The 26341-nt window shown below is 33.7% G+C and overlaps 2 protein-coding genes across 3 annotated transcripts in view; one reads left to right on the forward strand and one right to left on the reverse strand.

Moving 5' to 3' along the window:
• Positions 1 to 6647: 6647 nt before the first annotated feature.
• The window catches only part of Txl (Thioredoxin-like), a 38200-nt gene continuing 18506 nt past the window's right edge, over positions 6648 to 26341 (reverse strand). Inside the window, exons 1-5 of one of the 2 annotated variants that reach the window (XM_081973846.1) lie at positions 9299 to 9559; positions 7730 to 7886; positions 7378 to 7485; positions 7034 to 7317; positions 6648 to 6974 (exon numbers count right to left, since the gene is read on the reverse strand). In XM_081973846.1, coding sequence (XP_081829972.1) covers positions 6764 to 6974; positions 7034 to 7317; positions 7378 to 7485; positions 7730 to 7886; positions 9299 to 9396 — 858 coding nt within the window. In that variant the 5' untranslated portion in view covers positions 9397 to 9559 and the 3' untranslated portion in view covers positions 6648 to 6763. Of the gene's footprint in view, positions 6975 to 7033; positions 7318 to 7377; positions 7486 to 7729; positions 7887 to 9298; positions 9560 to 26341 lie in introns of those variants that run through there. The other variant, XM_081973847.1, reaches the window with a different exon arrangement.
• The window catches only part of pio (zona pellucida domain-containing protein piopio), a 61196-nt gene continuing 45774 nt past the window's right edge, over positions 10920 to 26341 (forward strand). Inside the window, exons 1-3 of the mRNA XM_081973837.1 lie at positions 10920 to 11270; positions 22437 to 22512; positions 23490 to 23529. Coding sequence (XP_081829963.1) covers positions 22474 to 22512; positions 23490 to 23529 — 79 coding nt within the window. The 5' untranslated portion in view covers positions 10920 to 11270; positions 22437 to 22473. The remainder of the gene's footprint in view (positions 11271 to 22436; positions 22513 to 23489; positions 23530 to 26341) is intronic.

The following is a 26341-nucleotide window of genomic DNA, read 5'->3' on the forward strand; positions in this document are numbered from 1 at the left end:
TGGCTGTCAGAGGCCTCTGGCACGTTAAAAACAATTCATAGTAAGCTTAAGAAGGTTTCAGAGGCCTCTGGCAATACAAAATGGCTGTCAGAGGCCTATGGCACGTTAAAAACAGTTTTAGTAAGCTTAAGAAGGTTTCAGAGGCCTCTGGCAATACAAAATGGCTGTCAGAGGCCTCTGGCACGTTAAAAACAATTCATAGTAAGCTTAAGAAGGTTTTAGAGGCCTCTGGCAATACAAAATGGCTGCCAGAGGCCTCTGGCACGTTAAAAACAGTTTTAGAAAGCTTAAGAAGGTTTCAGAGGCCTCTGGCAATTCAAAATGGCTGTCAGAGGCCTCTGGCACGTTAAAAACAATTCATAGTAAGCTTAAGAAGGTTTTAGAGGCCTCTGGCAATACAAAATGGCTGTCAGAGGCCTCTGGCACGTTAAAAACAATTCATAGTAAGCTTAAGAAGGTTTCAGAGGCCTCTGGCAATTCAAAATGGCTGCCAGAGGCTTCTGGCACGTTAAAAACAATTCATAGTAAGCTTAAGAAGGTTTCAGAGGCCTCTGGCAATACAAAACGGCTGCCAGAGGCCTCTGGCACGTTAAAAACAGTTTTAGTAAGCTTAAGAAGGTTTCAGAGGCCTCTGGCAATTCAAAATGGCTGCCAGAGGCCTCTGACACGTTTAAAAACAATTCATAGTAAGCTTAAGAAGGTTTCAGAGGCCTCTAGCAATACAAAATGGTTGTCAGAGGCCTCTGGCACGTTAAAAACAATTCATAGTAAGCTTAAGAAGGTTTCAGAGGCCTCTGGCAATACAAAATGGCTGCCAGAGGCCTCTGGCACGTTAAAAACAGTTTTAGAAAGCTTAAGAAGGTTTCAGAGGCCTCTGGCAATTCAAAATGGCTGTCAGAGGCCTCTGGCACGTTAAAAACAATTCATAGTAAGCTTAAGAAGGTTTTAGAGGCCTCTGGCAATACAAAATGGCTGCCAGAGGCCTCTGGCAATACAAAATGGCTGCCAGAGGCCTCTGGCACGTTAAAAACAGTTTTAATAAGCTTGAGAAGGTTTCAGAGGCCTCTGATGGCAATTCAAAATGGCTGCCAGAGGCCTCTGGCACGTTAAAAACAGTTTTAGTAAGCTTTTAATAAGCTTGAGAAGGTTTCAGAGGCCTCTGGCAATTCAAAATGGCTGCCAGAGGCCTCTGGCACGTTTAAAAACAATTCATAGTAAGCTTAAGAAGGTTTCAGAGGCCTCTAGCAATACAAAATGGTTGTCAGAGGCCTCTGGCACGTTAAAAACAATTCATAGTAAGCTTAAGAAGGTTTCAGAGGCCTCTGGCAATACAAAATGGCTGCCAGAGGCCTGGTCTATGTATTGAAATGACATTCGAATGTGCATGCATCCAGTTGTGTAGAAATAATATTAAAACAAATGTTCTTTGTGTATATAGGTCACCCCTATCTCAGAGGGTTGACTTCCTTAAACAACTGGAGGCTTGTCTTACATTCTTAACCAATACATTTCCCTTTAGTCGTAATATTGTTGCCGGAGATTTTAACATTAATTTCTTGCAAGACAACACTGCTACTCTTGAGCTAACTGACATTTTAAGTTCGTTCAACTTGACCCCAGCTTTTAATGTACCTACTCATATATGTAAGAACTCTTCCACTGCTATCGACTATATTTGTACAGATTTCAATTCAGTTATTATTGATAAAAAGGTTTGCGAAAACGGCTTATCGGACCACACTTATCAACTTGTTACAATTCCGGCATGTTCTAATGAAAGTATTAACAATTCTGACATGGTACGATGTTTTTCTATAAAGAACATGAATAATTTCAAAAGATTATTATCATTGGAGTCATGGACCAACTTACTGGAAAGTGCGGACGATGTTGGATACAGTATGTTGCAATTTGTTGAGATCTTTTATAGTTATTTTAACATCTGCTTTCCTTTTGTAAGGAAAAAAGCGCTAGATTATATTTCGAATAAACAGTGGCTCACTTTAGGCTTGAAGGTGTCATCAAAGAACCTACGCAAAATGTCTTCCCAGCTTAAAAAAGCAGAGATTAGTATGGATTACTATAAAAGATATAAGAGTATTTACAGGAAAACCTTGCGACTTGCAAAACAAACATATTATGATAATAAACTATCTTCTTCTACTAACAAATCAAAAACTATTTGGAATATTATAAACTCTACTACTAAAAATAAAGGAAACAAGCAAATAAATAGGATATTAGTAAATGATATTGAAATTACGGATTCCAAAGAAATAGCAAACCATTTTAATTCCACTTTCGTAAATATTCCCTTATCGCTCCAAAATCTACACATACCAATAATTTCTAACTCCCTCAATACAGTACCACATGTTAATAATTCAATCTATTTATTTGATGTTACAGAAAAAGAAATAATTGAAGTAATAAACAGTTTAAAAAATACGAATTCCACCGGTCCTGACGAATTTTCGGCAAAACTCATTAAGTTTTGTAGTTCAGAGGTCAGTAAGCCCTTGTGCATATTATTAAACTTGTGTTTTACGCAAGCGATTTTTCCGGACTACTTGAAATTATCCAAAGTCATTTGTGCGCACAAGAGGGGTAGCACAGCTGATATCGGAAATTATCGCCCAATATCACTCCTGTCAATATTCTCGAAAATTTTTGAAAAAGTTTTATCAAAACGCATTCTAAACTTTCTAGATTCCAATAATGTACTATCAGACTCACAACATGGTTTTCGAAGCAGGAAATCAACTTTATCAGCACTATGCTATGTTATTAACCAAATTTATAGGGAACTAGATCAAAATAAAAACGTTATGGCCCTTTTTATTGATCTGACCAAAGCTTTTGACTGTGTCGAGCACACCTTGCTTTTGCAGAAATGTCTTTCTTATGGAATACGAGGAAATTGTCATAAATTATTGAACTCGTATCTATCTAATAGAAAACAATATGTTTTATTCAATAAATCTGAATCAGACCAGTTAACAATTGAAGTTGGCGTCCCGCAGGGCAGCGTCTTAGGCCCACTACTCTTCCTTACATACATTAATGACATGCCAAAATATTTGAGTGCACCACATTGTGAATTTGCTGATGATATTACTTTGTTATCCTCAAATAAGGATGAGCATATCTTGAGAAGGACTTTGAATGATAATTTGAGCTTGTTATCAAATTACTTTAGTAACAATAAATTAACTCTGAACCAAGATAAGACGTATACAATGGAGTTTCATCCTTGCGGAGCCAACTACCTGAAAAGTCATCTTATCAAATTGAGTGGTAAAACTATAAAACAAGTTACATCTTTTAAGTTGTTGGGTTTATATTTAGACTTGTCGTTGAATTGGAAAGAACATGTCAATTTTGTCTGCAGCCAATGTTCGAGAAGCTGTTTTGCTTTACAGCGCCTAAAACAAATAACGAGTCGGGCAACAGTTAAATCATTCTACTATGCTAATATTGAATCTCGTATGAGATATGGAATAGTGCTGTGGGGTGCATCGTCTGCATCCAATAGAGCTTTCTTAAACCAAAAACGTGCCGTACGTATAATGTTTAATTTAAAATCGAGGGAATCATGTAAACCATCATTTATCTCAGAGAAAATAATGACTTTTCCTTGTTTATTTATATTCGAACTTTTAAAATTTGTAAGGCAGAATGCGTCCGCTTTCATAACTCTAAATACTAATCATAACTATGCTACCCGATTTGGAAATAACTATCAATATGAGTTACACAGGCTTGAATTATTTAAAGCGAACCCCTATTATATTGGTGCTGTGATATATAATAAGATCCCACCAAAATTACGTCAGTTGTCAAACAGCAGGTTTTTATCATTTATGAGAGACCTTTTATTAAGTAGGGCTTTTTATACAGTGGAGGAGTTCCTAGGCTACAGCTTTGAAGACGTATAACATGTGTGATAAGTGATAAGTATTTTCTTTTTTATATACGTGATTTTGTAATCTTCCTACATCCCTTTTGTGATATTGGAAATAAATTGTATTGTATTGTATTGTATTGTAAGAAGGTTTCAGAGGCCTCTGGCAATTCAAAATGGCTGTCAGAGGCCTCTGGCACGTTAAAAACAATTCATAGTAAGCTTAAGAAGGTTTCAGAGGCCTCTGGCAATACAAAATGGCTGCCAGAGGCCTCTGGCAATACAAAATGGCTGCCAGAGGCCTCTGGCACGTTAAAAACAGTTTTAATAAGCTTGAGAAGGTTTCAGAGGCCTCTGGCAATACAAAATGGCTGCCAGAGGCCTCTGGCAATACAAAATGGCTGCCAGAGGCCTCTGGCACGTTAAAAACAGTTTTAATAAGCTTGAGAAGGTTTCAGAGGCCTCTGGCAATTCAAAATGGCTGCCAGAGGCCTCTGGCACGTTAAAAACAGTTTTAGTAAGCTTTTAATAAGCTTGAGAAGGTTTCAGAGGCCTCTGGCAATTCAAAATGGCTGCCAGAGGCCTCTGGTACGTTTAAAAACAATTCATAGTAAGCTTAAGAAGGTTTCAGAGGCCTCTAGCAATACAAAATGGTTGTCAGAGGCCTCTGGCACGTTAAAAACAATTCATAGTAAGCTTAAGAAGGTTTCAGAGGCCTCTGGCAATACAAAATGGCTGCCAGAGGCCTCTGGCACGTTAAAAACAGTTTTAATAAGCTTGAGAAGGTTTCAGAGGCCTCTGGCAATTCAAAATGGCTGCCAGAACCCTCTGGCACGTTTAAAACAATTCATAGTAAGCTTAAGAAGGTTTCAGAGGCCTCTGGCAATACAAAATGGCTGCCAGAGGCCTCTGGCACGTTAAAAACAGTATTAATAAATTTGAGAAGGTTTCAGAGGCCTCTGGCAATTCAAAATGGCTGCCAGAGGCCTCTGGCACGTTAAAAACAATTCATAGTAAGCTTAAGAAGGTTTCAGAGGCCTCTGGCAATTCAAAATGGTAAAAAAAACTATTCTCAAAGTAGTTAACTTGATTCTTGTATATATTTAGGCGCTTTTGGTACACTGGCCAGTTTATATTGTCACATTAGGGGGTAGCTCAGAGGGAAGAAAACTTGGTCCATTGGTAACTCGCTTTATTGTCTAAAACATACAGAGGGCGCGGAGGGCGAACGCTTTAGCGGGGATGAATGAACCTTAGACTCGTGTCCGAGGGCATTCAACGGGCCGGTAAAGTCGTTATGGTTCTAGCAAAGAGAGGTAAGTAGGTACGGCAACTCTTGCTGCTCGCCCACACTATTTCCTTTGCTAGTGACCTCCCTCTGGGGAAGATCCCCCGAGTTCGGTGATTTAGTCGAGCTACGGTGTATCTTTTATATTCGTCAGCAACCTCATTATGCTAAACTTGCTATGGTGGTTACTGGGTGTGCATCCCTTGCTGAGTGTTTAATGACTTTGTATTTCATTTTGCAGCAGTTTGGACATTTTAGATCTACTGCTAAGCAATCCTTACTATGGTCAACACCTCCACACTTATGGTAGCATGTTGAATATTTGCAATATTTAGCCACGTGTCCAAACCTTGAACGGCATATCGCCAAGTTAAAATACTCGGTTACATATACTTTCATTAAAACATAAAATATAGTTGCTCTTTTTAAGAACCATTTAGCTACTAAAGGTGGAGCCTCTAGGATCCAATTTTCTTTACTGGGATTTCGGCAATTTCTTTTCGCTATTATTAACTGTAATTACCTTGGAAAAATGCCTGGGTAGGTCCTCTTCTATTTCGCTATTCATTCTTATTAGTTCTTCCGTTCTTATTAAAAACATTGGATTGAGAGCCCAAGTTTCTTTTAGCTGAATATTTTGTTTATTTCCAAGAACCTCTTTAATTTTGTTCTCTTGGAGACTCGTTGAAGCTTTCTAGCACTATATTGCTCCACTTTTCGGTGCTTTTGTTTTTGATTCCTCCTTATAAAATGTTTCCATTGGATTAGTAGCGTTTTCTGACGTTTTTGGGGTTGTCCAGCTTTCTATCCCGTCGTCACTGTTTTTTTTTATGGATTCGTGTGTGGTTTTTACTATAACGGAGGCCCCTTTTCCCACAATTGAATTACTTTCTTTTTCTGGTGGCGGTTGAAATTCTTTTATTTGTTTTTTATGTTCTAGGTTTATTTTTTCTTATTCCGACTGTCCCATTTTGTATATTAACAATGTTAAGTTTTTCTGAATATGGAATGTTGAGTTTTGAATAGTTTTATGGTTTTCTTGGTTTCACAGCTGTTTTTCAGTGATGTGGTAATTTCTAATAGTAGATTATCCATATTTACATGGTTTTGGTCGTTCGTTTTTGTTTCATATATTGTATTTGACAAAAAAATCAGAAAATCCATCACTATTTAATGTGTTATCAGTAAATAACTTTTTTATGTTCTTTTTGAGTATCAAGAGATACTTCTTGCCTTTGGCATTTTAAGGCGCTACAGATGGTGGTGGTGAGTGCGGTATTGACTTCTGAGGCGTAAATACTGAATTTGTTAATCATGAAAAGTTGCGTTTATAAAGCGTTTGTAACTAATTATTTACATCCTTATCTTGACCAGGTTGACAAACTCTGATCTCGATGATAAAAGTATACCGACTTCCGATTACCGATTTAGGTTGACATGAATAAAAAACAAATCTAAAAATTTACAATAGATTTTTATTCATAGTTTAGCTTCGCTTTACGATGAACTTTGCATACAGTTAAAATTATATTTCAATTTTAGTGGGGTAAAAAAATTCCAAATCTAATAAACTAATGACTCTCCCCTTTTTTACCGGCGACTCTCTTAAAATCACCCATATTCGTAGTATTAATAGGCGATCCGATAATGGCCAGATGATCGATTTGAGTCACCTCACCTCCCGATTGATTGTCTTTCACAAAAAACTGAATATTTTGGACATTTTGGAACTTTACATACCTCAAGTTCACTGGATTGCCTTCCAAATCTTCCCGAGTAAACCTGGAAAATTTTAAACCTTAGATTTTCTACAATCTAGAATTGCAACTGTTTAGTCCTACTCCAAATCCTGAACACTGGTGTAACTATCCGCTAAATCAAAGTCCAAAGTTCTCGGTTGATTAATGAAAATCCTAATATTTTTAGGGCCTTTATCGGCGGGTCCTTTCACCTTAAGGCTGTGTATTTTCACGGACTGATTAAAAGTAATGGAAATGATCAGTTGCTCATCACAGTCTGATTCTAGGTAACCACCGCCAGATGTCAGAGCGTGAGCTAGAGGATGCTCATCACTTTCGTTCAGACATTCGCACTGCGCTTTCATAATAAATGGCGACAAATCCATCTAAATTAACACAATTCTACTAAAAAATTGTTAATTTATACAAAATGGTTAGGAGCGTACATGCCCAGCAATTCCGTCACTGTCCTCACCCTCTTCAGACCCATAGTATTGTTGGATTTTGCTTTCTAGTGCTGTAGGGTCCGCACCTTGTAATCGGTCGACTTTAGTCTAAAAAATACCGCCAACACTTATGTTTGTACATAATTACAACACTACAAATAATAATTACTTTATAATGACATACAAATGTAATATACAGGCTAGTAACATTTTATGTAGGGGTCGGCTAGAGTTTAATGGTTTACAGTATTCTTGTGCTAGTTTTTCTAATTGGATTAATTTTTAAGTATTTTATAAAATTATTGTTTTGTATCTAGCTTTTGGTTAAATAAACTAAACTAACTAACTGTACCTTATTCCTATAGAAAATGAATGTAGGCATTGCCGATACACCTTGAGCGGCGGCAGTTTCTTGGCACTGATCTACGTCAACTTTAAGAAATACCGCTCTGGGATACTTGGCAGCATATTGTTGGAAAACAGGCGCCATTCTTTGACATGGACCACACCTATGAAGTTAGTTCAGTCATTATTGTGATAAAAGTATTATATTGATATGACTTTTTATTTATAAATGAATATAAATTTATTAGACGAGACCATGGTAAGGGTCCTGGTGGTGGTATATTAATTTATATAACAGTTAAGGCTAAGCTAATCAGATCAAAACTCTGAAAGTCATCTGGAAACTCTCACCAGTTTCCAGCAGATGACTTCAGAATCCTTAAAATAATTTCCTTGGAGACAGCTACTACTGTTCTTCAGCAAGATCAGAAGATCTAAACTTTGCTGAAATATGTGATATTTCAGTTTTGACTGGCGACTTTGTGAAAGCCTTCATAGTCTAATCTAGACTTTGTTGTCAGGGGGTTCAAAAACCATTAAATGAAAAGAAGTAGTCTATGTTCACACAGTGGAGTGGTAGTGTAAGTGTAAGTCAAAAAACACAAAGTCAATGTCCACCAAATCTAGATAATCTAGATAGACAATATCATTAAATGTTTCTTCATGACATTTAACATACATTTACTACATATCAAGAAACAAAACAGTTACTTTATTAATACCAATGTGCAGCCAACAAGGGACCATTTGTAAGGATCTGGGAGTCACTCTTGGGGCTATTTTTTGTTGCAAGAAGCATTAAGTACAAAAATATTGTTAGTAGGGCCTATAAGGTGCTGGGTTTTGTCAATAGAAAATATGTCCAGAATGTACCATGTGTCAGGCTCTATAATAGCTTTGTAGGAATGTTTACTAATTAAGCTACTTAATTAAGTTAATGTTTACTAGAGCTGGCTTATGTTACTGCAGCTTAAATTTCAGGCTAATACTTCAACCAAATGTGTCTTCTTGATACTTGACAGGTTATGTTGCTCAATCAATAACATTAACAGCATTTTCGAATGGCAAGTTTAGTGCAAAACTAATGTAATTCTATCCTGCTTCATTAGATGTTATTGAAATGGCATGCCAATCAAAAACACCATAAGTGTGTATAGTTTCTAATTTGGTTCCTAAAGTTAAACTTAGATTAAAAATTATGAATATTTTGCCAATGCAAGTGGTTTTTTCCAAACTCCACTTGACATTATGTTTAGTCCTAGGCTTAGACATTGTAGGTAATTCATTTTTGTGTGAAATAAACATAGACATTTTTAACTCATCTGTGAGTAAAATTAAGCATTTTCAGTAGGTATTAGAATTATATTCTGTTGTTGTGTGTACTTATTTAATCTGTAAGTTGTTGTAAGTATTTTATTGAATTGTAATTTTTAGTTCTTCTATCTGTGGCTTCCATCATTGGATTCGCCCCATATCTTTTACATATAATTAGGTACCACTAGATGTTTACAATAAATATCTTATAGATACATAAACATATGCCCCATATTTTATAACCTTAAGTATAACTACTTACCAGGTAGCAGTAAAATCTACCACAACCAGTTTAGTGCCTGCACTGGCCAATTCAGCTTGGAAATTAGATTCATCTGTTACGCTTTTCACAGCAGCCATCGCCCCCTCGTAAAATATACTTAATTATAACTGAATTATTCTAAAAAGTAGAAAAAAGGAATTCTGCCCTTTAATTATAAAGGACAAAAATGCAATTTGCTAACAAAAGTGTATAGAAAAAACTGAAATTGATTTGTCACTACAATTTTTTTCAGTTCTAACCTAAAAACCACAAAATCATGACAGAAAAAGATAATTGACGTATGACTTTTGACAGTTGCAGATTCAAACAGCGTCGATTGTCAATGAATTCATATTCAAAGTCAGTAATGGAATTGCTTTAGGATTAAACGTTGCTTGCATAGTTGCATAACAATCTGTTAAATTTTTGAATTTTCTGTAATAAACATTTCCAAAAACAAGTTTTTTCCGATAAAAGTTTTGCAGTTTTCAGAGATTTACCTCAATTCTTTTACGCAAAAGTTTAGTAATTAATATGTAATATGTGTAATATTGATGGTGCTTTACACTGGTTTAATGATCTTTTATTTTAAGCATTTTTTTTACCAATGGAAGGACCACAGAAACTTCTGCTCAATCAATTCAAAGGTCCTAATCGGCAAAGAGGCCGCTCAACATGTTTGGGCAAAAATAAGTGGTTAGGTACCTATCTTCAAGGGATACAATAATAATCTACCAAAAGTCTTAAAAATAAAGTACCAATATTTGCTAATAATATTTTATAATAATTAAACAAATATTTGCTTCGTGTAATGGCTGCTTTATGTTTTTTAAGTTAAATTTCTGGTTTTAGGACAATTTTCATTGCACTTGAGGTGAATTTTAAGCTATCAAGTAATTTTCATGATTTTGACGTCAAAATAGACTTTCTAAGTATATTTTTCTAATTGTTAAGACTTTTTAAATACTTTTCATACTGTTTCCAATACATTGTTCAAGAAGTTGACGTTAAATTCAAGTTATCAAATCAATTTTCATAAATTTCACGTGAATTTTAAGTGATCAAGGGAATTTTCAATCTACAAATTTGAAGGCAAAATACACATTTTAGATAGAATTTCATAATTTTTAAGTTTAAGTGAAGTTTCTGATTTCAATACAAATCAATACATAAAGCTGTTAAATACATTTGTTGTTACTGCTTACACTCATTTTACTGGATTTTAAGACAGGTTTTGTGGTTTTACGGCTTTATGGAGAGGATTTTGATTATTCTCAAGACTGATGGAGTATGTTTTGTTGTTTTATACCTCCAGAAATTGTGGTATAGTGATACTATTTTTTCCTCATTGTTTAGAGACATCCTGTACTTTTGGAACACATTGAATACAAGATTTTTCTTCTTTTTTTTTTTTGAAGGGAAAACCCAGGATATTTTAAAGTATGGCATCATCCATGTAGATGTGTGTGACGTGTATGGAATTTTTACGTAAAATGACCAAAATCAGTGCTGCAAACCCACCAAAACGCTGATTAAACTCAAGAACGACGCACAAGCCAATAAATTGACTGGCGGCGCAGCTTTTGCTTTCAACATCGTCGTAAACGACCAAAACCGACTTAAGCTCAAGGCAGACTGTTGAAGTCACGATCGGGCAATCGGCTGTGCTGCGGTGGTGCATACACTTTCGATTCATTTATTTTCGAAGAAAATAACATAAAATAAAATTTTGTCGAAGCATGTAAAGTCGCAAAAACTAATCATCAGAAAAAGTCAAAATTAATGGAAAAAAACGCGGGTGATTATGAAATTTACGACCGTTTCGAGGTACAGAAAACATTAGGCAAAGAATTCGACCGTGCGTATATGTTTGCTTAACGCGAGTGAACCTGCTGTGATAAATTTGCTGTTTTTACTAGTGAATTTGGCCGTTGTTTTTAAGGATATCGTTAGGTTACTTACTTCCATACAGGTAATACCATAATAATAGAGTTGAATCAATTAACATGCATATATTGGTAGGTGTGTGGCAATGTTGTTAACTGTTGTTTTCTGTTATATAACATATTATAATCATGATTAACTAACAATATAATTATTTGAAGAGGAAAAGGTTTCTAGCCTAAGCGACTGTCGAACTCTCCGAGATATCACTTCAGGATTTGGAGAACTTTACTGTATAACTCCGTGTATTTTATGACGGATTTCAATTCTATATCAAAGATAAGTGAAATGTTAATAACATAATTACTGTTACGACCCTTTGGATCAAATTTGCAGTTTTATAATAATTTTGCATCTCGCAAGAAAATTCACAAAACAAAATTAAAATTATCTAAGAACTGCAAGACAGAAGCTGAGTTAATGTTAAATGGGTCTATGGTTTAGGTATCTAATAAACCAGAAAAATATATTTGACTCTCTTAATATGCATTAAATCACTTATTTCAAATGGAATGCCTCGGTGTTTTAATACAAATAATATACTTTAGCATCATTGCAGAATAACTAAAAGCAAAACAAAAAAGGTTCTATCGATTTTTGAAGAAGCTGACCACCTAGGTCACCCTAATTTCTTTAAAGATTTATTGAGATTATGATTGTCATTCCAATAAGAAAAGATATAGCAAAATTAGAAATACCCAATGCGTTCAATGAAATAACACTTGAAATGCTACGTCGAAAAACGGTTTAGACGTTGCATTAATAAGAATGAGCAACATTTTGAACATTCACTTTGGTTGATTTGAGTATGCAGAGTGATTAACGCTGATGGTATATTAGAAGTATCTAAAGAATGACTAATAATTTTTCTGTTGAATTTTAGAGTGTATTTAGATTGGTCCAATCTTTTTAAAAAATATCAAATCTTCCTCTAAAATATTTTGCACATTCATCATACCAGATCAGTCGAAAAGAACCCCAACTTTTGATTTTCAAGTAAAACATATCCTGTTTCTAATCTAATTTTTAAATTCTTCGCAAAAAGTTAGTAAATACTGTTAATATTTTCCTATTTTACTGTTAATAATACCTATTTTGCACCGTTTCTTAGATATTTTACAAAAATTTTCTTTTTAGGACATCATTTTCCTGTTCTCAAAAGAATTTTCATAACCTTGACTTTAAATTCAAGTTATCAAATCAATTTTTATGATTTCCTAGTCCACTTTCATGTATTTCGAAATACATTTTAATAAATTTTACCTGAATTTTGAATTTTCAAATCAATTTTCATAAAATGTCCGTCAATTTCTTTCAATTCAATTTGACGTGTTTGGTGCATTCTGTTCTTTTTTGGCCTGTAACTCTTTAAGGAAACCTTTAAGGATCAAAATATCTAAATGTAATCTTGTAGCGCATGAAATTAATAAAAAGGGAGAGAATTTTTTATGGTACTTTTCATGCACTTAAAAAACATATTTTTGGTAAATTATATATAAGGGTTTGCCACCCAAACCGATAATTAAAAGTTTATTAGGATCCAATGTTAATAGAAATTTGAAATTTTGGAATTAAAAGAAATTTGATGAGTGCTATGTTTTAAAAGTTCATTTCATCTTTCTGTCACTTCCGGTTTAACCGGAAGTTGATGTCAACTTTCTTATTTTAATTGGAACTGCCTGTATGTTATTGAATTTTTGAATAGTCCTATCGATTTCAAATATTTTTCATGTAACCTATACTACAACGGTTTTCGAGATATTGACGTTTGAAAAATGACACTTTTATGTTTCCAAGTGTCATAACTTTTAACCAGAATGAGATAGAGACAAAACGGCCGTTTTGCTCTATATTATTCAGATTAGGAATAATGACACTTTAAAAACTAAAAATGTCATTTTTCAAACGTCAATGTTTCGAAAACTGTTTAGATGAGATCTATAGGTATACATCAAAAATATTTGAAATCGATAGGACTATTCAAAAATACAATAATATACAGGGTGTTCTATTTAAAATAAGCAAGACATCCACATCCACCACAAGACAGAAAGATGAAATTGTAACACCCTGTACATACAATTTTAGGAAATTATCCACAGGAAATCAATGGTAAGAAAAGAGAACCATTACAAATCAAATAAGCTAAACAAAGATGGATAAACAGTTCGTAAGTAACATAGGTGTGTCAGTCTGCTGAAGTGGATGTAACATAATTTGACGGTTCGTCATAAGATGTTAGTTAGTCTTATTGATTAGGTGGTCACGTGACCAACTGTCGAATGACGTCATTCTATTTTGGCACAGTGGTATCAAAATTTGATATGCCAAAAACACAGTTTGACAGCCAAGAACAAAATCGCTTGTAAAGCCAAATTGAAGTGAGAAAATTACTGTTTTAAGCACATTTTTGGAACCGTCACTAAATTTCCTATCTAATGACATAAAAAACAATACAAAATCAAGTAAAGTCAGGGATAAAGTGGTGTCAAAGTTTAATATGCTGAAAACACAGTTTGAAAAGACAGTCAGGGGCAAAATGGCCTGTAAAACCCACTTGGAACTAGAAAATGACTGTTTTAAGCACATTTTTGGAATCCTTATAACATTTACTATCCTATGGCATAAAAAATACAATAAAATCCGTTAAAGTCAGGGAGAAAAGTGGTGTTAAATTTTGAAATGTTAGGAACCTAGTTTGAAAGGACAGTCAGTGACAAAATCGCCTGTAAAACCCACTTACAGTTAAAAAATTACTGTTTTAAGAACATTTTTGGAATCCTCATTATATTTCCTATCTAATGACATAAAAAACAATACAAAATCAAGTAAAGTCAGGGATAAAAATGGTGTCAAAGTTGATATGCCAAAAACACAGTTTGACAGCCAAGAACAAAATCGCTTGTAAAGCCAACTTGAAGTGAGAAAATTACTGTTTTAAGCACATTTTTGGAATCCTCATTAAATTTCCTATCTAATGACATAAAAAAACATTTCAAAATCGTGTAAAGTCAGGTATAAAAATGGTGTCAAAGTTTAATATGCCCGAAACACAGTTCGTAAAGACAGGCAGGGGCAAAATGGCCTGTAAAACCCACTTGGACTTAGAAAATGACTGTTTTAAGAACATTTTTGGAATCCTCATTAAATTTCCTATCTATTGACATAAAAAACACTACAAAATCGAGTAAATTCAGGGATAAAAGTGGTGTCAAAGTTTGATCTGCCCGAAACACAGTTCGAGAAAACAGTCAGGGGCAAAATGGCCTGTAAAACCCACTTGGAACTAAAAAATGACTTTTTTAAGCACATTTTTGGAACTGTCATTAAATTTCCTATCTAATGACATAAAAAAAACAATACAAAATCAAGTAAAGTCAGGGATAAAGTGGTGTCACAGTTTAATATGCTGAAAACACAGTTTGAAAAGACAGTCAGGGGCAAAATGGCCTGTAAAACCCACTTGGAACTAGAAAATGACTGTTTTAAGCACATTTTTGGAATCCTTATAACATTTACGATCCTATGGCATAAAAAATACAATAAAATCCGTTAAAGTCAGGGAGAAAAGTGGTGTTAAATTTTGAAATGTTAGGAACCTAGTTTGAAAGGACAGTCAGTGACAAAATCGCCTGTAAAACCCACTTACAGTTAAAAAATTACTGTTTTAAGAACATTTTTGGAATCCTCATTATATTTCCTATCTAATGACATAAAAAACAATACAAAATCAAGTAAAGTCAGGGATAAAAATGGTGTCAAAGTTTGATATGCCAAAAACACAGTTTGACAGCCAAGAACGAAATCGCTTGTAAAGCCAACTTGAAGTGAGAAAATTACTGTTTTAAGCACATTTTTGGAACCGTCATTAAATTTCCTATCTAATGACATAAAAAAACACTTCAAAATCGTGTAAAGTCAGGTATAAAAATGGTGTCAGTTTAATATGCCCGAAACACAGTTTGAAAAGACAGGCAGGGGCAAAATGGCCTGTAAAACCCACTTGGACTTAGAAAATGACTGTTTTAAGGACATTTTTGGAATCCTCATTAAATTTCTTATCTATTGACATAAAAAACGCTACAAAATCGAGTAGTCAGGGATAAAAGTGGTGTCAAAGTTTGATCTGCCCGAAACACAGTTCGAAAAAACAGTCAGGGGCAAAATGGCCTGTAAAACCCACTTGGAACTAAAAAATGACTTTTTTAAGCACATTTTTGGAACTGTCATTAAATTTCCTATCTAATGACATAAAAAAAACAATACAAAATCAAGTAAAGTCAGGGATAAAGTGGTGTCACAGTTTAATATGCTGGAAACACAGTTCAAAAAGACAGTCAGGGGCAAAATGGCCTGTAAAACCCACTTGGAACTAGAAAATGACTGTTTTAAGCACATTTTTGGAATCCTTGTAACATTTACTATCCTATGGCATAAAAAATACAATAAAATCCGTTAAAGTCAGGGAGAAAAGTGGTGTGAAAATTTGAAATGTTAGGAACCTAGTTTGAAAGGACAGTGACAAAATGGCCTGTAAAGCCCATTTGAATTGAAAAAATGGCTAGTTTAAGCACATTTTTGAAATCTTCATTAAATTTCCTATCTAATAACATAAAAAACACTTCTAAATTATGTAAAATCAGAGATAAAAGTGGTGTCAAAATTTGATCTGTCAGAAACACAGTTCGAAAAGACAGTCAGGGACAAAATCGCCTGTAAAACCCACTTACAGTTAAAAAATGACAGTTTTAAGCAAATTTTTATAATCCTAAATAAATTTTCTTTCTAATGACTATAAAAACCACTACAAATTCTAGTAAAGTCAGGGGAAAAAATTTTGAAAAAGCTTGTTCAGCCAGAAACACAATTTAACAGTCAAGATCAAAATTGCCTGTAAAGCCTACTTGAAGTGAGAAAAGGACTGTTATAGATACATTTTTGGAATAATCATTAAATTTGCTATCCAATGACACAAAAAATCACTACAAAATAATGCAAAATCAGAGAGAAAAGTGGTGTTAAAGTTTGAACTTCCAAAAACAGAGTTTGAAAGGACAGTCAGGGACAAAATCGCCTGTAAAACCTATTTGAATTGGGAAAATCACAGTCACGTGACCAACTGTCGAATGACGTCATTCTATTTTGGCACAGTGACTTGTCATGTCACTTTTCAGTTTTTTCCCATCTTTTTCTAGCCCGTTTATCATCTGTATAAAATACCTATTTAGTAATAATTTATAATAATTGAACGCTGTACTTTTGAAGGAAATTGGTTGAGTTTAATTGCTATTTAACCGCCATTAATCCTAAAGTTAAATATTTGCACTTTCATATATCCATCCAGCATAATTAGTGTGTTTTTAGGTGAGAGTACACTTTTTGGAACACATTTTCGAAACATGCATTCATTAACTTCAGCCTCTTGAACAAATTGCGGTTGTGAAGTGATCGTTAACGTTAACAAAAGATTGACTTTGCTAAATTAGCCAATCGGCTTGGTTCCCATTGCAAAACACCAAGACATTGATCTAAGGCTACCTGTATTTGCCGATCAAAAATACAATTTAGGAAAAATTAATAACTAGAAAAATTGTAAGGCTGGTTGCCGTTCACTTTCGTTTTTAATTACCCACCATACAGGTATTTGCTTGATCGCCAAAGGAAGTAGAGTGCGTTACATAATTCGCACTGTCCTATCCGAAAAATAAATTACACAGCCCAAAGGACAAGTCGTGTGGCAACTTTCTAATGTAAAGATTTGTTCTGTTCCTGAACCAGAAAAAAAGAAAGTGTTAACTTTTAATAACCGGGTCGCGTTGAACCACGCCAGCCTTGAAGACAACAGCACATACACAGACCAGTTACATCACTAAAATTATTGCGTACTCTGGTAATTTTTATGTGAAACAGTTTTATTCAATAACAATAAAAACAGTATTTTTCAACGGAAAAATTAAAAAAAAAAATGATTCATACCAGAGCTGGGATAAGTAGTCCCCTAAACTACTTTAAGTAATAAATAGTAAATAGCCATAATTTCAAATCTACCTAAAATATTAAACGAATATACTTTCAGACATAAGTTTAATTTTATCACTACTAAAGTAGTCTCAGTAGTACTTAACTACTTATAAATTAAAAAGAAGTTCTTAAGTATTGTAAAAACACACTTTTTGACAATAATCTGCGTCAAAAAATAGCTGTTATTTGCAGGTATAATTTATTACTAGCGTCCTGCCTAAGACAATGTGATAAATATACCTATATTCATTAAATTACAGGCTAATGGTGAATAATGAAAAATTTTGAAAACAAAACGTTATTAGGAGACTTTTTTTGTGTAGAAGGTATAGACGTATTTAATAGTTACTTATACAACAAGTGACAAACCATTTTTTATTCACGAAAAGAACAATTAGACCCATGAGCGTAGCGAGCCTTTAGTCCACGAGAAAAAATGTACACTCTTTTTGTTTGTATTACAAAATTCTTGTTAATGATTGTTATGATTTCTTTTACTTATTTCTTTAAAATTACTTTTACCTCTTAAAAAGTACTTCTTAAGAGTATGCAAATAATTTTAGAACTTAAAAACACTTTTAAATTTACTTAAGTAGAATAAAAACATTCTAAAACAAATTATAAGTAACAATTATTACTTATTTCAATAGGCTGAGGACATGAATGAGGAGAAGAAGAATGAGAATTCCAAAAATGTGCCTACAACAGGCTTTACAGACAATTTTGATCTTGACTGTCAAATTGTGTTTCTGACAGAACAAACATTTTCCCTGACTTTACCGGAATTTGTAGTGATTTTTTATGTCATTGGAAAGGAAATTTAAAGAGGACTATAAAAATATGCTTAAAACAGTCATTTTCTAGTTCCAAGTGGGTTTGACAGGCGATTTTGTACATGACTGTCTTTTCAAACTGTATTTCTGGCAGATCAAATTTTGACACCACTTTTATCCCTGACTTTACATGATTTTGTAGTGTTTTTCATGTCTTTAGATAGGAAATTTAACGAGGATTTCAAAAATGTGCTTAAAGCAGCCATTTTTCCAATTCAAATAGGTTTTAGCGGCGATTTTGTCCCTGACTGTCCTTTCAAACTCTGTTTTTGGAAGTTCAAACTTTAACACCATTTTTCTCTCTGATTGTGCATTATTTTGTAGGGATTTTTTGTGTCATGGGATAGCAAATTTAATGATTATTCCAACAATGTATCTATAACAGTCCTTTTCGCACTTTAAGTAGGCTTTACAGGCAATTTTAATCTTGACTGTTAAATTGTGTTTCTGGCTGAACAAGCTTTTTCAACACTTTTTTCCCTGACTTTACTGGAATTTGTAGTGGTTTTTACAGTCATTAGAAAGAAAATTTATTTAGGATTATAAAAATGTGCTTAAAACAGTCATTTTTTAACTGTAAGTGGGTTTTACAGTCGATTTTGTCCCTGACTTTATTTTCAAACTGTGTTTCGGGCAAATCAAACTATGACACCACTTTTATCCCTGATTTTACTTGATTTTGTAGTGTTTTTTATGTCAATAGATAGGAAATTTAATGAAGATTTCAAAAATGTGCTTAAAGTAGCCATTTTTTCAATCCACATGGGCTTTACAGGCGATTTTGTTTCTGACTGTCCTTTCAAACTGGGTTCCTAATATTTCAAATTTTCACACCACTTTTCTCCCTGACTTTAACGGATTTTATTCTATTTTTTATGCCATAGGATAGTAAATGTTATAAGGATTCCAAAAATGTGCTTAAAACAGTTATTTTCTAGTTCCAAGTGGGTTTTACAGGCCATTTTGCCCCTGACTGTCTTTTCGAACTGTGTTTCCAGCATATTAAACTTTACTTGATTTTGTATTGTTTTTTTTATGTCATTAGATAGGAAATTTAATGAGGATTCCAAAAATGTGCTTAAAACAGTCATTTTCTAAGTCGAAGTAGATTTTACAGGCCATTTTGCCCCTGACTGTCTTTTCGAACTGTGTTTCGGGCAGATCAAACTTTGACACCACTTTTATCCCTGACTTTACTTGATTTTGTAGTGTTTTTTATGTCATTAGATAGGAAATTTAATGACGGTTCCAAAAATGTGCTTAAAACAGTAATTTTCTCACTTCAAGTTGGTTTTACAGGCCATTTTGCCCCTGACTGTCTTTTCGAACTGTGTTTCGGGCAGATCAAACTTTGACACCACTTTTATCCCTGACTTTACTTGATTTTGTATTGTTTTTTTTATGTCATTAGATAGGAAATTTAATGAGGATTCCAAAAATGTGCTTAAAACCGTCATTTTCTAAGTCGAAGTAGGTTTTACAGGCCATTTTGCCCCTGACTGTCTTTTCTAACTGTGTTTCGGGCAGATCAAACTTTGACACCACTTTTATCCCTGACTACTTGATTTTGTAGTGTTTTTTATGTCAATAGATAGGAAATTTAATGAGGATTCCAAAAATGTGCTTAAAACAGTCATTTTCTAAGTCGAAGTAGATTTTACAGGCCATTTTGCCCCTGACTGTCTTTTCGAACTGTGTTTCGGGCAGATCAAACTTTGACACCACTTTTATCCCTGACTTTACTTGATTTTGTAGTGTTTTTTATGTCATTAGATAGGAAATTTAATGACGGTTCCAAAAATGTACTTAAAACAGTAATTTTCTTACTTCAAGTTGGTTTTACAGGCCATTTTGCCCCTGACTGTCTTTTCAAACTGTGTTTCGGGCAGATCAAACTTTGACACCACTTTTATCCCTGACTACTTGATTTTGTAGTGTTTTTTATGTCAATAGATAGGAAATTTAATGAGGATTCCAAAAATGTGCTTAAAACAGTCATTTTCTAAGTCCAAGTGGGTTTTACAGGCCATTTTGCCCTTGCCTGTCTTTTCGAACTGTGTTTCGGGCATATTAAAGTTTGACACCATTTTTATACCTGACTTTACACGATTTTGAAGTGTTTTTTTATGTCATTAGATAGGAAATTTAATGACGGATCCAAAAATGTGCTTAAAACAGTAATTTTCTTACTTCAAGTTGGTTTTACAGGCCATTTTGCCCCTGACTGTCTTTTCGAACTGTGTTTCGGGCAGATCAAACTTTGACACCACTTTTATCCCTGACTACTTGATTTTGTAGTGTTTTTTATGTCAATAGATAGGAAATTTAATGAGGATTCCAAAAATGTGCTTAAAACAGTCATTTTCTAAGTCGAAGTAGGTTTTACAGGCCATTTTGCCCCTGACTGTCTTTTCAAACTGTGTTTCGGGCAGATCAAACTTTGACACCACTTTTATCCCTGACTTTATTTGATTTTGTAGTGTTTTTTATGTCATTAGATAGGAAATTTAATGACGGTTACAAAAATGTGCTTAAAACAGTAATTTTCTCACTTCAAGTTGGCTTTACAAGCGATTTTGTTCTTGGCTGTCAAACTGTGTTTTTGGCATATCAAACTTTGACACCACTTTTATCCCTGACTTTACTTGATTTTGTATTGTTTTTTATGTCATTAGATAGTAAATTTAATGAGGATTTCAAAAATGTGCTTAAAGTAGCCATTTTTTCAATCCAAATGGGCTTTACAGGCGATTTTGTCACTGACTGTCCTTTCATACTGGGTTCCTAACATTTCAAATTTTCACACCACTTTTCTCCTTGACTTTAACGGATTTTATTGTATTTTTTATGCCATAGGATAGTAAATGTTAGAAGTATTCCAAAAATGTGCTTAAAACAGTCATTTTTTAGTTCCAAGTGGGTTTTACAGGCCATTTTGCCCCTGACTGTCTTTTCGAACTGTGTTTCGGGCAGATCAAACTTTGACACCACTTTTATCCCTGACTTTACTTGATTTTGTAGTGTTTTTTATGTCAATAGATAGGAAATTTAATGAGGATTCCAAAAATGTGCTTAAAACAATCATTTTCTGACTCTAAGTGGGTTTTACAGGGGATTTTGTCCCTGACTGTCTTTTCAAACTGTGTTTCTGTTCATAAAGGCGCAATTTTTTTCCTGACTTTACTGAAAAGATGTTAGATTTAGGTATATGTCAAAAAAGTTTTAAAATTTCATAGAGAATCTAAGAAGGTGTTAAAAAATAGGGAGTTCCTTTTAAAAAACTATTATTTTATCTGCCTTTATAAACCACCCTGTATATACAAAAGTAACTTTAAACCATGCGTCTCAATATTCTCTAATAGTTATTTACATTACTAGTGGGGTATGAGCATTTTTATAGTCACGAGTGGGAGTGTTGCCACGACGAGGTCGTAGACCGAGTTGTGGTGATCACACGAGTACGTTAATTTGCCATACCCCACGGGTGATGTACAACATTTTATCTACGACCATCAGAAGCAGCGTAAAGTAAGAAAAAAATTCATATTTTGTGCAATGTGAACTATTTAGGAACGTCTCGTATATGCTTGCTACGGGTAGTTATTTGTTACCCTTAAATCTTGTCATCTACGCTGTACTGTTTTGGTGTTGTTGCTATGGTGGCCATTTGTTTCCACATATCACTTAAGCGACAATTTAACAGTGTCAGTCACAAATTTTTAAAAGTGCATTTCGTTATGAACATGTCTGAAGAACTTCCGTCAGATATTGAAGAAGCTGCCGCAAACGTGGTATCTGGCTTGTTGCCTGCCAAGTCAAAGGAGAAATATGAAAAAATGTAACAACGTTTTGTCACCTGGTGCGAGACCAAGAACATGAAGAGTCCCTTTCAAGAAAAAGTGTTACTCGTGTACTTTGAAACCTTGGCATCAACCTATAGTTCATCCAGCCTTTTTTTTTTTTTTTGTGTAAATTCGATCCAAGAACTTTCTAATTCAGGAATTCATTTCACTTTTAATATTCATAAAAAGTAAAATATAGTTATTATTTAAGATAGGTCTGTTCATGGTTTTATCAAAGTTATGTTTAAATTCAATAAACAATTACAGCACAAATTTTCATTTAAAGTTGTTTTATCGCACTAGTGCGATAAAATCGATTATTATCGCACTAGTGCGGTAAAATCGCTCATTACGTAACTCAAAATGAGCTATGTAATGAATGATTACCATGCTAGGAGTAGATAAAACATTTTTTTTGTATTTCTTGAACCTAATGAAATAATGAACTTTATCGTTGACTCACCCTGTACAAAAAATTAATTTCTGATTCTTTTTTAGAGTATTCCAAGACTGAGCTTCATTATACAAAAGCAAAATGGCACCACTGCAATACTGCTTCCTTATATTCGGATTGGTAAGTACATTTTCTTCTCTAGTTTAGTCTTTAAGGAAAAACACGTCGGTCCACATGTACGAACAAAGAAAAGACGATTTTTTAATGTTGATAATTGTGGGCTGTAGTGATAAACTCGCTGAAAACTTATAAGGAGACAACCTTGAGCAAAACCATATTATTCTGCAGACGCTTTGGGTCGTGACGTAACAAATCCTGGTCGCCTTGGCTACAAAAATTCAAAAACGGTGGGTGGATTCGTAATGAACTGAGATTGCAAACCTTAATGGAAGTGGCGTCATATATTTTGCTTGGGTTTTATTAATGTTTTCAATTTGTTTCTATTGGTTACAAATTCACTTGTCAGTAAGATAGAGTGACAGAGAAACGTAGGTAATTGCATGCGCGGGAGAAAGACAGAAAACGAATAAAATATCAAGTAGGCCATATTTTTAGCGCGCTGTTGCCAAACGCCGTAAGTATTCAATACCCTCGACAAACCTACTTACGGCGTTTGGCAACAGCGCCCTAAAAATATGGCCTACTTGATATTTTTTTCGTTTTCTGTCTTTCTCCCGCGCACGCAATTACTTACGTTTCTCTGTCCGTTACACGGTTTTCCTATGGTCGCTTTTGGATTTATCACACCTGTATGTAGCTTATCTTAGTATACTAGTGCTCTGTGTATATTTGTATACTGTTTGTCATATACTTATACTTTTGAAAGTCTTCTAATTTAATCTTCTTCCACCATCTTCCTTCATTCCACCCCAAGGCAACCACGAGATTTGCAAGTATACAGGGTCAGTCACAAAGCATAACAACTTTCTTAGTTTAAACTTAACACCCTGTATATTACTTTAGATTTTAATAGTACTCATAAACAAACAAGCTAAGCTTATGCTGTAATTTTGTTGTGCTTACGTTGTGTTTTGTAAAAATATTCAGTCGATACTATTTTTTGATTTACTAATATTAGCATTTCTTTTTTTTTGCAGATTTCGATGACCACCTCAGCTAACCTACCTTCCCAATCATGTAAGTGCTCTTTTTACTCAGCGGTCTCACTCAAAGAAAGTTATGTAATGGATCATTACCGTGCTAGTAGTCAATAAGATAAAACAATTATTATAGCACTCTTCACACTAGTGTAGTAAAATCGCTTTAACTCAAACTAAGTTCTGACATAAATGATTACCATATTAGTCGTTGATAAATAAGTATGATTTACAGATACTTTAAAATCTACAAACTTATTTTATTTTTGTATGAGTAGAAACCTTGTTATAAGTAAATAACAATTTAACACAATAACTGAAACATTTCTCCATATTTTAATACTACGTACACAGCAACAGTGAAATTAATATCAAAGATATGATACTACACAGGTGTGGTAAAACAAAACCGACTATAGGAAAACCGTGTAACTGAAAGAGAAACATTGATAATTGCATGCGCGAGACAAAGACAGAAAACCTAATAAAAAGTCTGGTAAGCAAAAACTTTGAGGCAATGTTGCCAGAAGCTTATCTGAAGACCATTCCTACTTATTTCGATGAATGAGCGTACAATGTTTGGTTTAATGATGTTTAGCTGTTTAGCATTCGAATTACAGTTGGGTTGCAATAACTGTCTAATGCCCTAATTTTCACCTGTCAAAAGTAAATAAATTCTCATCTCAAACTCCAAAAACGTTGTGGAGCCACTTCCTAGAGTCACTGTTATTTTTGTGTAAATTGTGCACCATTTTGCTGTTTTTGAAAAAACTTTGCAGTATTCAGAGAGCCATTTGACAACATTGCAACAAAATTTTCGCCTACGTTGTCTGTCTTTGTCTTGCGCATGTGATTATCAATATTTCTCTGTTCGTTACACGGTTTTCCTATGATCGGTTATTCTTTTACCACACCTGCATACAGTGGGGGAATGGGGATCTTGAAAAAGGTTAGAGATACAGATTTGGTTAAATCGGAAAAAAGTTGCGTAATAATGGCCTTAATTAATTGAAATTTAGGAAACATTAACTTTTTTGGGGTTTTTGAGATATTTTGCAAAAATTGAATTTTTTTATTTTACCTTTTATTTTTTTGTGAAGTTAATATTGAACTTAGATCAAAACTAATAACATTCTCTACAGCAAATTTTAAAGATCTTATAAGTGGCATTATCAGTTTTTCATTTCAACGTTTCGTTTTTGCGGAACCATCATCAACTTTATTTTTTTTAATACGGTTCTGATGTTTTTATGTTAGATTCTAAAGAATTCAATAATGTATGAAACTTAACTTTTTTTATTTTTGGTATTGAAGAGAAAACTTGAAGATTTTTCTTGTCTTATTTTTTAAGTTTAAATTAATAATAACCATTTAAATAACCTGAACAAATTATAAATAAATAAAACATATTTTTCAGATCCGTAATAGGACATTTCTATTATAAGGTTAAAAAACAAAGTAAAACGCATTTAAACCATAAAGTGTCATACATCATTGAATTAGCAATAAAATAGGTTTGATGATGGTTCCGCAATGACAAAACGTCGGAATGAAACACTGATAATGTCACTTTAATACGAAGGCGTAGAAAGGCCACAGACGTTATTTTTCTTAAATTTCGACTTCAAACTCGGAAATTAACTAAATTCCGACTTTGAACTCGAAAATTAGTTAAATTCCGAAAGAATTTAGGTAAATTCCGACTTCAAACTCTGAATTTAGTTAAATTCTGACTTTGAACTCGGAATTTAGTTAAATTCTGACTTTGAACTCGAAATTTAGTTAAATTTCGACTTCGAACTCAGAATTTACACTCATTGTCACATTGCAAAAGCTCTTCAAACCAAATTAGACAAAATTTTTCAGTTTGGCAACATTGCAAACATTCTTCGTAGCAAATTAGTAAAATTTGTTAACTTTGGCAACATTGCTAACACACTTCAAAGAAATTAGTCGGACTTGTCAGTTTGGTTACATTACAAACACTCTTCGAACCAAAATTGTAGAATTTGTTAGTTTGATAACATTGCAAGGATACTTTTGAACCAAATTACCAAATTTTGTCAGTTAGGCAACATTTCAAACAGTCTTCGATCTAAATTAGTAGATCTAAAATAGTAGAATTTGTCAGTTTGACAACATTGCAACTAAATTCCGAGTTTGAATTCGGAATTTAACTAATTTCCGAGTTCGAAGTCGGAATTTAGTTAATTTCCGAGTTTGAAGTCGAAATTTAACTAGTTTCCGAGTTCGAAGTCGGAATTTAGTTAATTTCTGAGTTTGAAGTAAAAATTTAAGAAAAATAACGTCTGTGGCCCTTCTACGCCTTCGTACTTTAAACAGCTTTAACAAACTTTACAAAAAAGCCTAACAAAAAAAAAAATATATAAAATCCAAAAATTCACTTTTTTCAAAATATCTTGAGAAACCAAAGAAAATTTCGACGTTTTCTAACTGTTGTTTTATTAAGGTTATGATTACGCAACTTTTCTTCCATTTAACTGACACACTGTATATAAAACCTAAAATAGTGTAATTAAAATGAAGTGCTCTGTGCAAATGGAATTTTGTCTTAGTAGTTTCTGTCGTACATTTTGCCTAATGAATGTCAACACTCTCAACTATTTTAGCAAATCCTACAATTTCAACTAAAACACCTCTAACCTCTAAAACATCTCATTCTCATTAAATTGTAATAAGGTTTCTTTTTCATATATCAATAAAACGCAAAAAACAGTTTTAAAAAGACACTAACCTACACAATCAGGTATTAGGTGTATTTTACTTGATATGATTACAATTTTTGCAAAAATAATTCTTGCGTGCAGCGAAATTGTAAACCGAAATTCAAA

The sequence above is a fragment of the Ips typographus genome, linkage group LG2 (assembly GCF_016097725.1).
Source record: "Ips typographus isolate SLU linkage group LG2, UJ_Ityp_2.0, whole genome shotgun sequence".
Taxonomy (NCBI): Eukaryota; Metazoa; Arthropoda; class Insecta; order Coleoptera; family Curculionidae; genus Ips; species Ips typographus.